General features: G+C 46.5%; 1 protein-coding gene across 4 annotated transcripts in view; it reads right to left on the minus strand.

Annotated features, from left to right (window-relative positions):
* agap1 (ArfGAP with GTPase domain, ankyrin repeat and PH domain 1) overlaps nucleotides 1–15,551 on the minus strand; it is a 137,148-nt gene that overhangs the window by 102,152 nt on the left and 19,445 nt on the right. Inside the window, exon 1 of one of the 4 annotated variants that reach the window (XM_085794162.1) lies at nucleotides 7,420–9,419. The exons of 1 other annotated variant lie outside the window; for it this stretch is intronic. In XM_085794162.1, the coding sequence (XP_085650288.1) occupies nucleotides 7,420–8,536 (1,117 nt within the window). In that variant the 5' untranslated portion in view covers nucleotides 8,537–9,419. Of the gene's footprint in view, nucleotides 1–7,419; nucleotides 9,420–15,551 lie in introns of those variants that run through there. 2 more of the 4 variants (XM_085794153.1, XM_085794171.1) reach the window with 2 other exon arrangements.

Consider the following 15,551-nt stretch of genomic DNA (forward strand, 5'->3'; position numbering starts at 1 on the left):
CTGAGCGCTTCATCTGACACAACACACACACACACCAACACACACACACAGACACAAAATAAGCTACACACCAACACACACACACAGACACACACTCAGGTTTCCAGTGCAGAGTGAGTAGAGTCCATTTAATCAGAGAGTTTATCTTCTGAGTGTCAAGGTGACGCAACTGTAACTGTAACTGTGTAGCTAACTGTAACTGCAACCGCAACCACAACTGCAACCGCAACTGTAACTGCAACCACAACTGCAACTGTAACTGCAACTGTAACTGCAACTGCAACCGCAACTGTAACTGCAAATGCAACCGCAACTGTAACTGCAAATGCAACCGCAACTGCAACCGCAACTGTCACTGCAACTGCAACCACAACTGTCACTGCAACTGCAACCGCAACTGTAACTGCAACTGCAACCGCAACTGTCACTGCAACTGCAACCACAACTGTCACTGCAACTGCAACCACAACTGTCACTGCAACTGCAACCGCAACTGTAACTGCAACTGCAACCGCAACTGTAAATGCAACCGCAACTGTCACTGCAACTGCAACCGCAACTGCAACTGCAACTGCAACCAGAATCGCAACCGCAACTGCAACTGCAACCGCAACTGCAACCGCAACTGTAACCACAACTGCAACCGCAACTGCAACTACAACTGTAACCGTAACTGCAACCGCAACCATAACCGTAACTGCAACTGCAACCACACCCGTAACTGTAACTGCAACCGCAACTGCAACCGTAACTGCAACCGCAACTGCAACCGTAACCACAACCGCAACTGCAGCAACTGTAACCGCAACTATAACTGCAACTGTAATCTACACCATGGTCCCAGCCACCTGTGTGTGTGTCCGTGTATTTGTGTGTGTCTGTATGTGTGTGTCCAGTGTTGTGTTGTTGGTTTAACCCTGACCTGTGACCAGTTCCAGGTTGATCACCTCAGTGTGACGTCACAGTTTAAACCAGCAGCTCAGGACACACGTTGTTATAAAGGTTGATGTTGTTCACTAAACCCAGAGTCAGGACTGACAGGCAGGTCTCTGTGGATCAGGGGGGTCAAACCTACGGCCCGGGGGCCAAAACCGGCCCGACACAATTTACCAAGTGTGAAAAATTACATATAGGAGACAGAAGAGGTGTAGTATTGTTGAAGCTGCACGTTATTTTTTCCTCAATTCTCAATTCAACTTCTTAATGTTAACGTGCAGTCAAATAAAGGGAAAAATATAGAGAGTTTTAGTTATTTATAGGTTATCATGTTATTATTTTACTGGTCGGCCCACTGGAGGTCACACTGTGCTGTTTGTAGCCCTGAAGGAAAATGAAACTGACACCGATGCTGTAGATAATAAACTGTAGAGCTGCAACTATTAATGGGGTTTGAGTAGTTTTCTAAGAAAAAAAGTCCAGATTCTCTGATTCCAGCTTCTTCAGTGTGAATATTTCTGGTTTCTTTGTTCCTTTATGACAATAAACTGAGTCTCTCTTTGGTTTGTGGACAAAACAAGACATTTGAGGACGTCGTCTGGTGGTTTGAGAAACACTGATTGATATTTTTAACATTTTATTGACCAAACAACTAATCGATTAATCGTTTAAATAATCGATAATGAAGATAAAGGTTAGTTGCAACTCTAATATACAGTGATGCGTTCAGGGTCTCTATGTTCCGTGTTGCTGCTCTGGATCTGAGTCTCTGTCAGAGCTCTGAGCAGCGATGTGACGCTGGATTACAGGAAGTGGAAGCTGACACGTAGCCACGGCAACGCACACACACACAAACACACACATGTGCCACAAGGTCCAATTTGGGAAGTGAGGAGGAGGAAGAGGAGGAGGATGAAGCTCTTTGACCCCAGGCCGACCTCTACAGCCACACAGAGAGAGACTAACATTAGAACAGAGAGTTCCACCTTAAACAGTGTTAAGGTGGACGGAGCCAGATCCAGGATCCAGACCGAGTCCCAGACGGAGCCTCAGAACCAGGACACGGAGCTCGGCCCAGTTTAGATTACCCACAATCCTCTGCTCCTCTGCTCTTCACCTCCACGACCTCACACCACACTACAGACACACACTCAGTTCAACACATGGAGGATGGAGGGATGGAGAGGGAGAGGAGGAGAGGGAAAGAAGGAGGGAAGAAGAAAAAGAAGAGATGAGTTAAAAATGGAATAAAGAGGAGGAGAGGAAAGAGAGGAGGGGAGAGTGGGTGAATAAAGGAAGAGAAGACGGAGAGGAGAAAAAGACAAGAGTGAAGGAAAGAAGGAGGGAATAAAGAGGACGAGAGGAGATGAAGAAGGGATGAGTTAAAAAAAGGGTGGATGGAGGAAAGGAAAGGAGGGAATAAAGAGGAAGCAAGGAAAGAAAGGAGGGGAGAAGAAGGGATGAGAGATAAAAAGGATGGAGGAGGAAAGGAAAACAGGAGGGAATAAAGTGGAGGAAAGGAAAGAAAGTAGGAGAGAAGAAGGGATGAGAGATTAAAGGGTAGATGGAGGAAAGGAAAGGAGAGAATAAAGAGGAGGAGAAGAGAGAAAGAAAGGAGGGGAGAAGAAGGGGTGAGAGATTAAAAAAAGGATTGAGGAGGAAAGGAAAGAAGGAGGGAATAAAGAGGAAGAGAGGAGAAGAAGAAAGGATGAGTTAAAAAAAGGGTGGATGGAGGAAAGGAGGGAATAAAGAGGAGGCAAGGAAAGAAAGGAGGGGAGAAGAAGGGATGAGAGATAAAAAGGATGGAGGAAAAGAAAGAAAGAGGGAATAAAGAGGAGGAGAGGACAGAAAGTAGGAAAGAAGAAGATGAAGGGATGAGTGGAAAGAAAAGAGGAGAGAAGAAGAAGGGATGAGAGATAAAAAGGATGGGGGAGGAAAGGAAAGAAGGAGAGAATAAAGATGAGGGGAGGAGAGAAAGGAGGGGAGAAGAAGAAGGGATGATGGAGGAAAGGAAAGAAGGAGAAATAAAAGGAGAAGAAGAAGAAGAAGGGATGAGTTAAAAAAGGATGGATGGAGGAAAGGAAGGAGGGAGTGAAGGATGCAACAGATACAGATACTGTGAGAGGGGAAGAAGAGGAAGAAGAGGAGGAGGACGAGGAGGAGGAGGAGGAAGAAGAGGAGGACGAGGACGAGGAGGAGGAAGAAGAAGAGGACGAGGACGAGGAGGAGGAGGAAGAAGAGGAGGAGGAGGAGGAAGAAGAGGAGGAGGAGGAGGAGTTCATCTCTCCATCTCCAGCTCCCTGCAGCATTTCTCCTAATAGGATTTTCTGCCTATTATACCTATTGTATCTGTGTGTGTGTGTGTGTGTGTGTATATATATGCATGAGTGTATATACGTGTGTGTGCGCATGTGTGTGTGTAGTTTGAGTGTAAAGGCGAAGCAGAGAGGAACAAAGCTTTAACTAACGCTTCATGTAGAAGAAGAGCCACGAGGCTGAGTGTGTGTATGTGTGTATATGTGTGTATCAATGTGTGCGTGTCTGTGTGTGTTTATGTGTGTATGTGTGTGTGTGTGTGTGTGTGTGTGTGTGTGTGTGTGTGTGTGTGTGTGCATGAGAAAGAGAGTGTGTCTTTTCCTCTCAGAACATAAATTGATGCAAACTCAGACTCAGTAATTGGCACCAAGTGTGTGTCTGTGTGTGTGCATTTTGACACACATGTAGTTCACATTACTTCTGCATGGCTGTAGATATAGGTCACACACACACACACACACACACACACACTCCGCCCTGAGAACACACCCATGTCCACACCCTTTAACACACACACATTCCCCTACATTCACTCCCTATAGAGACACACACACACACACACACACACACACACACACAGAAACACACACACACACACACACACACACACACACACTCCATTAAGACAGTGTGAGGTCAGGGAGGAGGAGGAGGAGGAGGGGGGGGGTCTGAGTGTCTGACTCCCCCCTCCCCCACTGAATCAGAAGATGACATCATCACTTTATTGATCCATCCATCGATCGATCGGTTAATGTGTTGTAATGTCAGCTTTTCAAAATAAAAGTCTGTCTTACATGACAATTTCACATTTTTACTCTTTTTTTTTTTTCGTTTTTTCTTGTAGTTAACCATGTTGTCCTCCTGGGTCATGGAAGGAAGGAAGGAAGGAAGTAAAGAAAGATGGAGGGAGGGAGCAGATTTGTTCAAGGAAGGAAGAAGGGAAAGAAGGAAGGAAAGAAGGAAGGGAAAAGGGAAGGAAAGAAGGAAAGATGGAGGAAGGAAACAGATTGGGTCAATTTGACCCAGAAGGACAACAGGAGGGTTAAATATTAAATTTGATATAAATCATATATAATTTGAAAGCCCCACATTGATCCATCCATCCATCGATTGGTTAATATGTCGTATGTCAGCTTTTCAAAATAAAAGTCTGTCTTTCATTGAAATTTCACAATGTGGCACTTTTTTTTTTCATTTTTACTTGTATTTAAATATTAAATTTGATATAAATCATGTATAACCCCCCCCTCCTCCTCCTCCTCCTCCTCCTCAACCCCCCCCCCCCAGTCCACACCGGTCTGACCTCCAGTCACCAGTCTGATGTGACCTGCAGCCTCTTCAAGATCCACTCTGGAATCCTAACAATGTGGAAGCCCCCCCCCCCCCCCCCCCCCACACACACACACACACACCTCCCTACACCTCCCTACACCCCCCTCCCCCCAGACTACAGAACCTGTAAGTCGACCTCCAAGGCGGCTGGAGAATCCCCCGCCTGAGGAAAACCCTCCAACCGCCACCGCCTCGTCTGTATTTGAACAAGTCCGCCTTAAAACCACAGGGGGGGAGGGGGGAGGGGCTACCTGCACCTGGCTGCTCAGGTGAGACACACACACACACACACACACACACACACACACACATACACACACACACACAGGCTATGTTCACAACCCCATACACTTTCAAAATAAAAGCTACTGAGCAGGTGTAAACGAAAAGAAGTTGATTGTGCTACGAACTCTGTGATCCGTTATCATGATGTGAAGAAGGAGGGAAGAGTGGGTGAATAAAGGAAAAGAAGACGGAGAGGAGAAAAAGACAAGAGTGAAGGAAAAAAGGAGGGAAGAGGAAAGAAAGGAGGGGAGAAGAAGGGATGAGAGATTAAAAAAGGATGTAGGAGGAAAGGAAAGGAGGGAATAAAGAGGAAGAGAGGAGAAGAAGGGATGAGTTAAAAAAAGGCTGGATGGAGGGAAGCTAAGGAGAGAAGAAAGAAAGAAAGAAAGAAAGAAAGAAAGAAAGAAAGAAAGAAAGAAAGAAAGAAACAGAATACCGTAGTTTGTAAAAAAAATAAAAATAAAACACAACTCTAGATTTTTCAAAATAAAACTCAACAGTGGCGCTTTCAAACTAAAATGTAAACCAAAGAGTTTTCAGAATAAAACGCAACCCTTGAGTTTAAGATAAAACACAACTGCAGACTTTTCAGAATAAAACACAATGCCAGGGTTTTCAAGTTAAAACACAACTCTAGATGTTTCAAAATAAAACACAACTGCATATGTTTCAAAATAAATCAAACGCAGGCTTAGATTTCAAAATAAAAGCGGCCCATCAATGCTTCTAAAGGGGAAAAGGAAGCAGCAGATCTGAGGCTTTGGCCTCAGACTCTCACACAACGAGCAGCAGAGGTGTCAACATGTGGAACAGCTGGAAGCGTCGTCCACATCTGGAGCGAGCGAGAGACAGAGTGGACAGGAAGACGAACATCTGTCCGTCTGTGTCTGAGCAGGACAGACCAGACCCACTTCCTCTCCCATCCCGTCATGTTTTCCACCGCTCCCACTCCCATCCACGGAAAGAGGATGCTGACTGACGGACCCAGTGTGTGTGTGTGTGTGTGTGTGTGTGTGTGTAGATAAACCCACTCTGGTATCATGAAGCTGTCATGGCGACTGAACGTTTGGCTCCGTCTCTCTGTAGGACGAGACCAGCTACTTCCTGTCTGACTACATTTTCCCCCTCGCTGCTATTTTAAACTCTTTTTCCCTCCTCACTTCTCTTTTTCTGGATCTGATTCTTCTTCTTCTCCTTCCTTCCCTCTATCTCTCTCTCTCCTCTCTCCTTTTTAAAGGACCATTCCATACAAATTCAACCTGGAGCTCTAGTTTCCTAATAGACACTACAGGTGAATAGGGTAAAAAATTAAACCAACAGATTTCACCATGAAACTCCCCAAGTTCATCACTCACATTAAGACAGTTATTTTTTGTATTACAAGTTTTGTTAAATTTAATGTTTAAATATGTAAATGAGGCAATATCTAATTAAATATGCGCTAATTTGCATTTATTTCCAGAACAGAAATGTGAACAATGGTTAAAGCTACTTGGTTTTATCTTGTTGACATATTAGAGTCTTTAGTTTTTACAGAGGAGGATTTTGGATATCTCTTTTTATCACTCTGTAAATGAGAAAATACTGTCAGCAGCCCTAAAACATCTAATGTCTCCATGTTTTTAGTAATAAAATGTTGTATAAATGAGGCTGTGAATGATATATCAACAATCCCCTCTGTAAAAACCTTCAGAATATAGAAAGGGATCAAAGTGGAAGGTTTGGTGTCTGGAAGTGCTGCTGAAGTGGAGATTTCTAGCTCAGAGTCTGAGTCTGAAAAACTCTTTCTGAGAAAACGGCCTTTAAAGACTTGGACTGTAAAATTACACAGATTGTTATTGTCAATCCTACTTTTAGGATTTGTTGCTGATACAAAGGAAATGACATCATTGTTCAGGAGAGAGAGAGCTTTACAACGACACCTGACATGACATGGCTCAGACTAACTCCTGGTGAGTTTAGGAGAAAGTAAAATAAAAACCTTAATGTTAACTAGAAAAAGAAGCATTTCCTGCAGAAAATGCGTGTGAATGCTGAAAGCAGCTGAACGCTATTGCTGAAGCAATGCTGAATGAGCTGAATAAATTGTTGAATCAATGCTAAATTAGTTGAAGAAACTGCTAAAGCAATGTTGAAAAGGCTAATGCTAAAGCTGAAACATATAACTTGTAGTATGAGATGAATGTCTTTTAAAGGTAAAAAGCAGTGGAAATGCTAAAGGGAGAAGAAAACAATGGTTGAATAGTTGAAATCTGCAGCTAACCTAACAGGAAGAAAAACCGATGAACCAGCGCTAACATAGCTGAACCAATGGCTGAGAATAAATTAAAAAGTAGAAGATGTGAGATTTTGTTTGAAATGGCTGGAAATAATTAGAAACTAGAGCCTTTAGGTTGGATTTGAGTGGAATGGTCCTTTAAAGTCTCAGCTGCAGCAGCTCAGAGTAAATGAAAGACAAACGGCGTCCGCTCGTCGCTGACACGACCAAACATCACGCTGGCGTCCAAAACAAACACACACACACACACACACACACTCCCTCCTCGTTACCGTCGGTGCTTCCCGATCCGTTCATGCTCTCCGTGCTGGACTGAGACAACGCCGTCCTGCGGCTGCGGCGGAGGGATCTGTTGGTGCTGGGGCTTCCCGCAGGCGTGGACGTGTTCGCCGCCGCTCCGTCCCTCCTGGAGAAGATCCCGCTGAAGAACCGGACCAGGCGCCTCTCGCTGGAGCGGCCGCCGCCCCCGCGCAACAGGAAGCCGTTGCCGGCGGCGGCGTCCTTCTCGGCGGCGAGTCGCTGCAGGTCGCTGTTGTCCAGCGTGCGGTTCTTGTTGCCGCGCGCTCGCTCCCAGCGGCTCAGCTCCGACATGGAGTCCGTCTTGTTGAGGACGGCGCCGACCTCCAGCGTGCGGCTCTTCTCGCGGGTCAGGTCTCTGTGGCGTGGCGCCGGGGGGGCCGGGGGGGCCGGTGTGGCGCCCGGGGACTCCGGATCCTTCTGAACGCCACTGCTGATGCAACCGGAGCTGCTGTGGTGTTTGTCCTTGGACAGCGCCCGCAGTCGCAGCAGCTCGCCGCCCGTCCAGTGTCTGAAGCTGAAGCTGCGGCGCAGGAGGCCGGCCGGCGAGGAGGAGGAGGAGGTGCAAGCTGCTGGTTTCCCGTTGCTCCTGCAGTGAGACGACGGCGGTGGCGTTGGGTCACAGCTCCTCTCCTCCTCCATGCTCCTCGCCTTCAGCAGACGCTTCCTCTTGTTCTCAGGAGGTGCAGCTGCAGCCTGCACCTCCTTCTCCTCCTCCTTCTTCTGCTGCTCCTCCTTCTCCTGCTCCTTCTGCTCCTCCTTCCTCCTGCAGACCTTCAGCCGTCCCAGCTCCAGCTGTCCCGTGCTGAACGTCCTGAAGTTCCTCCTGTAGCCGTGTGAGGAGGTGAAGTCGTCCGACTCGTCCTCCACCTCCTTCAGCTGCTCCAGCAGACCTCCTCCTCCTCCTCCTCCTCCTCCTCCTCCTCCACCTCCTCCTCTCACACCCACCTTGGTGTTGTTGGACATCCCGTTCTCCTCCTCCTCCTCCAGACTCTCCCTCTTCACCAGCGTGAGGGAGATGCGGTAGACGGTTTTCCTCTGAGGAGTTCCTCGCTCCATCCTGTCAGAGCAGCTGCTGTCCAGGAGGAACATCCCTCACCTCCTCCTATGCTCCTCCTCACCTCCTCCTCCTCTGCTCCTCAGCCTTGGACTTCTAGAAGTTTACTAATCCACTTCAGTGAGCCTCCTCCTCCTCCTCTATAACATGTCTATGCAGCAGCAGCAGCAGCAGCGTGGTGTTTGTGTTGTTGAACTTCCACAGAATATGAAAGCTTGGCCTGGAAAATCGCAGACATTCCCAAACAGACAAATTCAAGTCCAGTTGCCTACGATTCAATTTGCCCAGAAAAGAAGGATGACCTGGATGAATGAGAATATCCATATAGACACTCCACAGAAACGAAACTAGCCTGAACTAACCGTGGTGGATCCGAGCAGCAGCAGCAGCAGCAGCAGCAGCAGGAAGCGGCTCCTCTCTCATCCAGATGTGCAAACAGCGCGGACTTTGACGCAGGAAACACATTCCGGTTTCATCCCAGCGGAATTTCAAACTGGCAGCAAAATGCAACAAACAGGCAGAGCCGCTCCTCCTGCTCCTCCTGCTCCCCGGCTCTCCTCCTCCTCCTCCACTAAACACCACAACAACATAAAAAGCTAAAGCCGAGCAGCGGCGGACTTTTCCTGCTCCTACTCCTCCTGCAGCTCCGGGATCCGTGTCTCCATGATTCCTGCTCCAGACCTCGAGGTGGTAAATATTATTCCAGCGCCGCGGCGGCTCCCATTGTGTGGCTCTTATCCCCCGCAGCGCAGCGCAGCGCAGCGCCGCCCGCAGCAGCAGCAGCAGCAGCAACGGCCCAGTCCGAGTCCGAGTCCGCTCCTCCTCCTCCTCTATTGTGAGTGAAACGTGTCGGAGCTCCGGTTCCTCCCCGGCTCTGCGGCTCAGCTCAGTCCGGTTTCCCCCCCTCGAACCCCCGCAAGCAGCGACACAAGACTCCGGTTCCTCCTCCGGTGCTCAGCTCTCTCTCTCTCTCTCTCTCTCTCTCTGCTTCACACACCGACACCGACCGACCACAGCACCGGGACGGCGGGAAAACACGGAGCGGATTCCCGCCACGGACTGGATCAGGATTCAGGATCAGGATTCTCAGACTGAAGTGTTAAGTATTTATTGATCTTTTATCGATCTATCAAATAATCAGAGGACGAACAGGCCGTGAAATATTATAGATAGATGATCAATAAATCTATATTATACCGATAGGCTATATATCCATAGGCTACTAGATTATAGATATATACATTATATATCATAATATAGATCATATATCTATAATATTAATATATTTCATATATATTATATATCTTTAGGCTATAGATATAGATTATATATCATATTTATATATAGATCATATATCTTTAATATTATTAGGTCTATATGTAGAACATAGCCTACTGTATATCTATAATATTATTATGATATATAGATTATATATCTAAGTAACTATTATTGATATACAGATCATATATCATAATATTATATATGGATCATATATCTTAAATATTAATAGATATATAGATTATCTATAGGCAACTATTATAGATATATAGATTAGCCTATATATCATAATATTATTATATATAGATCATATATCTATAATATTAATATATATAGAGATCATATATCTATAACATTAATATAGGCTAGATATATAGATTATATATCTATATGCTACTATTATAGATATATAGATTATATATCACAATAATATAATTATATATAGATCATATTTATAACTATAGATGATATATCATCTTATTATTATATTTAGATCTATATTATTATAGATAAGACTATATACTGTATATTATATATCTATAGGCTACTATTATATATATAGATCATATATCTTTAATATTTGGCTATGACATCACACCTATAACTGTTACACACAGAGATGCCGACTCAGCTTTACTCTCCAACATGAGGCAGTGAAACACGTGGTCACATGACCTCATGACCTCATCATGACCTCATGACCTCGGGGTCACGTGACCCGTTCCAACATCTGGAACCAGGTTCAGGTCAAACCGATCAATATCAAACATCTGCAGCGACTCCATCGATCTTCTCCGTATGTAGGTCAGCAGGACGCCAGCTCCAGGTTCTCCTCCGAGGTCCGGTCCGGGTTTTCCCTCCTGCTGCAGCGTCTGGGAGGAGGAGGAGGCGGAGCTTCATCCTCCTTCTCCTCCTCCTCCTCCTCCTGTCAGTCAAGTTCTTTAAAGCCTCCCCAGGAATCATCCCCACACGCTTTCCCCTCTTCTCCTCCTTCTCGACCTGGGATACGGTCGCCACGGAAACAGATGCTGAACCCCCTCACCTGCTTCAACTTCAGATCTAAACTCTTTTATGTAAAAAACCATGTAAAGATGCAGATTTTAAATTAAATATATGAAAAGAGTTGCTTCATCATCATCAGAAGAACTTTTATTGATTGATGATCGATCAGTAATCGATCGAGAGGAGAGGAGCGTGTGATTGGCCGAGAGGCGGCTGCTGCTTCCTGTGGAATATTAAAGGGAGACGACGTAAAAAAAAAAAAAGAAGAAAAGGAAAAGAAAGTGAAGAGTCGTCGTTTCATCTCTTTGATCAACGTTAAGATCTATCGAAGTGGAGACTCGGCCTCTCAGCACTTCCTTTCATCCTCTCCCCCTGTCTCAGGAGGAGGAGGAGGGAGGAGAGAGAAGGAGAGAGGAGGAGAAGGAGAAGAGAGGAAGAGGAGGAGGGAGGAGAAGGAGAAGAGAGGAAGAGGAGGAAGGAGGAGAGAGAAAAGGAGAGAGAAGGAGAAAGAAGGAGGTGAGATGAAGAAGAGGAGAAAGGAGGAGGAGAGAGGGACAGGAGGAGGAGAGGAAGAAGAGGAGGAAGGAGAAGGAGGAGGAGAGAAAAGGAGAGAGGAGGAGGAGTGAAAAGGAGAGAGAAGGATGAGGAGAGAGAAGGAGAGAAGAGGAGAGATTAAACCTCCTCCTCCGTGTGGATTATTACTGGGATTAATCAAGATTAGAGAAGAAGCAGCCGGCAGCGACTTTCTCCTTCACCTCAACACTGTTCGGGTGTAACACACACACACACACACACACACACACACACACACACACACACCTAACCTCCTAATTTGGTTCTGCCTCTGGATGTGCGACAGCAAACATCAAACGCACCTTCAAAAGGCCGCCGCTGCTCCATGGCACATGAAAGCAGACGGAGCAGAGTGTGTGTGTGTGTGTGTGTGGTAGTGTGTGTGTGTGTAGTAAACACACAGCTGGACAGAGAGGAAGCTGCGCGGTGTGTTCAGGTGACGTTGGGACGTTGCAGCGTCGAGACAAACTGAAAAAACTCCACACGGAGACGCGGCGGCGACCGCAGCGACATCGAACGAACGCACCGCCTCCTGTTGTCGTAGCAACGCTGTGATGATGATGATGATGCTGAAGAGGCGTCTTGACCTCTGACCCCTGAAGGCAACATGGCTTCTCTATCTCTCCCCTTTCTCTTCTCCTCTTCTTCCTCCTCCTCCTCCTCCTCCTCTCCCTTCCTCCTCCTCCTTCCCTCTCTCTTCTCCTCTTCCTCTTCTTCCCCTCTCCCCTTTCTCTTCTCCTCTTCCTCTTCTTCCTCTCTCCCCTTTCTCTTCTCCTCTTCTTCCTCCTCCTCCCCTCTCCCCTTTCTCTTCTCCTCTTCCTCTTCTTCCTCTCTCCCCTTTCTCTTCTCCTCTTCTTCCTCCTCCTCCCCTCTCCCCTTTCTCTTCTCCCCTTCCTCTTCTTCCTCCTCCTCCTCCTCCTCCTCCTGCTCCTCCTCCTCCTGATGATTATGATGTCACAGGGGCTGAAGGAAAGGCAACACAATCTGCTCCGAGGTTACAATTAGTGGTGGAGGAAAGACTTCAGCAGAGAGAGAAGGGGGGAGGAGGGAGAGGAGGAGTAGAGGGGAGGGAGAGAGAAAAGAAGAGAGGAGAGAGAGAGAGAGGCTGTTGTTGCTCTCTCTCTCCCTCTCTTCTTTTCCTTCTTCTGGTCTTTTTCTGGACTCTGTAATTTTCATTGTGGCTCAAACTGAACTCAAATAAAAACCTACGACCTCGTTCCTGAGTCCTGACGGAGCTGCAGCCTCCTCTTCCTCCTCCTCCTCTTCCTCTTCTTCTTCCTCTTCCTCTTCTTCTCCCTCCTCCTCCTTTCTCCTCTTCTTCCTCCTCCTTTCTCTTCTCCTCCTATTCTTCCTCCTCTTTCTCTCCTCTTCTTCCTCATCCTCCTCCTCCTTCCTCTTCTCCTTCCTCCTCCTTCTCTCCCCCTCCTCCTCCTCTCTCTTTCTTCCTCTTCTCCTTCCTCATCCTCCCCTCTCCTCCTCCTCTCCTCTTTCTCTCCTCCTCTTCCTCTTCTCCTTCCTCCTCTCCTCTCCTCCTCTTCTTCCTCTCCTCTTTCTCTCCTCCTCCTCTCTCTCATTTCCTTCTCCCTCTTCCCCTTTCTTCCTCTTCTCCTTACTCCTCCTCTTCGTCTCCTTCCTCCTCCTCCTGTCCTCCTCCTCTTCCCACTGCTCAGACTGGTTCCAGTTACTTCCTGTTCCTCTGTGCTACAGCTGTGACTGGTGATGTCACACTGACCTTTGACCTTTGACCTCTGTGTGTCCACTAAACTCTGACCAGTTCATCTCTGAATCCAAGTGAATGTGTTGAGTCACAGCGTTACTATGACGACCACGACCACGACCACGACCTGAAGACAACGTGTCTGAACGTCTGCCTGTGGGTTAATCAATACATCAATACATCTGTTCCCAGGATGCATCAGTCCACACAGGAAGTGACACAACTGACCGTTTGGGACTTTTCAAAATAAAAGTTTCAGTGTCACAACATGAAAAAAAAAACCAATTAAGAGAAAATCAAGAATTAACAAGATGACGTAGAGTAGAAAAACTTCTGTTAGACAAACACACAGCAGGACGCACACACACACACACACACACACTCACTCATGCAGGAGTTTTTTTTCTTCAGCATCAAAGAGAGCGAGAGCGGCAGGAGGTTCGACTCCCCCGCTCTTCACCTCCCCCCTCTGGAGACGAGGAGGAAAATGGGTCAGTTCACACAGTACACACACACACACACACACACACACACACACAGACACACACAGACACACACACACACAAACTCATAAAAATGCAGCAGTGCTTGTTTCACTACGCTGAGGATTCTGGGAGAATATAAAACACTCTTCATCTTCATCATCATCAGCAATCAGCCAATCACAGCATCGGTTACCATGACAACAGCAACAACAACAACAGCAGCAGCAGCTGGACAGATGTTGAGGTTCTTACCTGTCAGGTGAACAGCAGCAGCACATGAGGAGAGAAGAAGAGAAACGGCCAATCAGAGACGAGATTAACAACAACAAGACACACACACACACACACAGGTGACCTTGAAGTGTGTGTGTAGGTGTGTGTGTGTGTGTGTGTGTGTGTGTGTGTGTGTAACAGCAGAGGCCAGGTGGTCTGACAGGTCATACAGGAGGAGGAGGAAACAAAGGAAAGGAAGGAAGAAAAAGAAGAAAGGAAAGAAAAAGGAGGAGAGACAAGAAAAAAAGAAGAGAAGACAGGCAATTAAAGGAAAGGAAGAAAAGAGGAGAAAAGAAAAGGAAAAATACAGAAGGAAAGACAAAAAAGAAAAGAATAGAAAAGTAGAGGGAAATGGGAAAAAGGCAGGAAAAGAAGACAGGGAATTAAAGCAAAGGAAGAAAAGAGGAGGAAACGAGATGACAGGAAAGGAAAGGAAGAAAGGAGGAGGAAAGGAAAGGAAAAGGGAAAATAAAGAAGGGGGAAATGAAAAAGAAAGGAAAAGGGGAGGAAAAGAAGATAGGGAATTAAAGCAAAGGAAGAAAGGACAGGAAAGGAAAGATAAGGAAAGGAAAGGAGTAAGCGGAAAAGGAAAAAAAATAGGAGGGAATGAAAGACAAAAACAAATATAAAAGTGGAGGAAATTGGAAAAAAGGAAGGAAAAGAACACAGGAAATGAAAGGAGAGGAAGAAAAGAGGAGGAAAGAAAAGGAGAGGAAGGAAAGGAAGAATAAATAAGGTTGAAAGAAAGGGGGAATAAAAGACAAAAAAGAAAAGAAAAGTGGAGGAAATGGGGAAAAGTGGAGGAAAAGAAGACAGGGAATTTAAGCAAAGGAAGAAAAGAGGAGGAAAGGAAAGGAAAAGAAAAGAAGAGAAGAGGAAAGAGGAGAAGACTCTGCCCTGCCCCACCCTTGGTTCCAGACTCAGGGCTGTTGCCATGGCGACTGATGGGGGGCTGCACGGCTGGGTTGGCACTGGATGGGTCTGAGAGAGAGAGTGAGTGTGTGTGTGTGTGTGTGTGTGTGTGTGTGTGTGTGTGTGTGTGTGTGTGTGTGTGTGTGTATCTAAACAACAATAAACTTTATCTATAATCAATAAAATCAATATATTGATGAACAGGTGATCAACAACAGATCAATAACTCCATCGATCCTTCATCAGCTGATTGATCAGATTCCTCTCATTCATAGATTTACACCACGTTGTGGTTCGTCTCCGTGGTGATGAACTTCATCTCAGACCGAGTGTTTGATTGATGGGGTATTGATGTTGTTATTGATTGTTGATCATATTGATCAGAGGAGAAGGACTCCTCTGCAGCAGACGGAGGTCGACTCAGGAGGAACTCATGAATATGTGAAACCACGGCAACAACACAACAGCTGATGTCTATAATCCCCAGAGAGTTCACACACACACACACACACACACACACACACACACACACACACACACACACTCTGTTGTTGTCTAATCTCAGGCTACAATAGGAAGCAGCTGCTCGGCTGCAGACGGAGCTGGAGACGGAACGCTGCGTTAGAAGGAGCCGCCTGATTGGTCCAGAGCCAGGAAGTGAAGAGCAGGAGGGGGAGGAGGGAGGAGGAGGAGGGAAGGAGAGGAGGAGGAGGAGAGGGGAAGAGGAGAGTGATCGGAGCAGGTGAACTGACCCTCGCTGGCCACCGTACATAAACTGTTCTGACTTTCTGACTCCTCCTCCTCTCTCCC

The sequence above is a fragment of the Trachurus japonicus genome, chromosome 2 (genome assembly GCF_045865225.1).
Source record: "Trachurus japonicus isolate A0001 chromosome 2, Traja_1.0".
In the NCBI taxonomy this organism is placed as follows: Eukaryota; Metazoa; Chordata; class Actinopteri; order Carangiformes; family Carangidae; genus Trachurus; species Trachurus japonicus.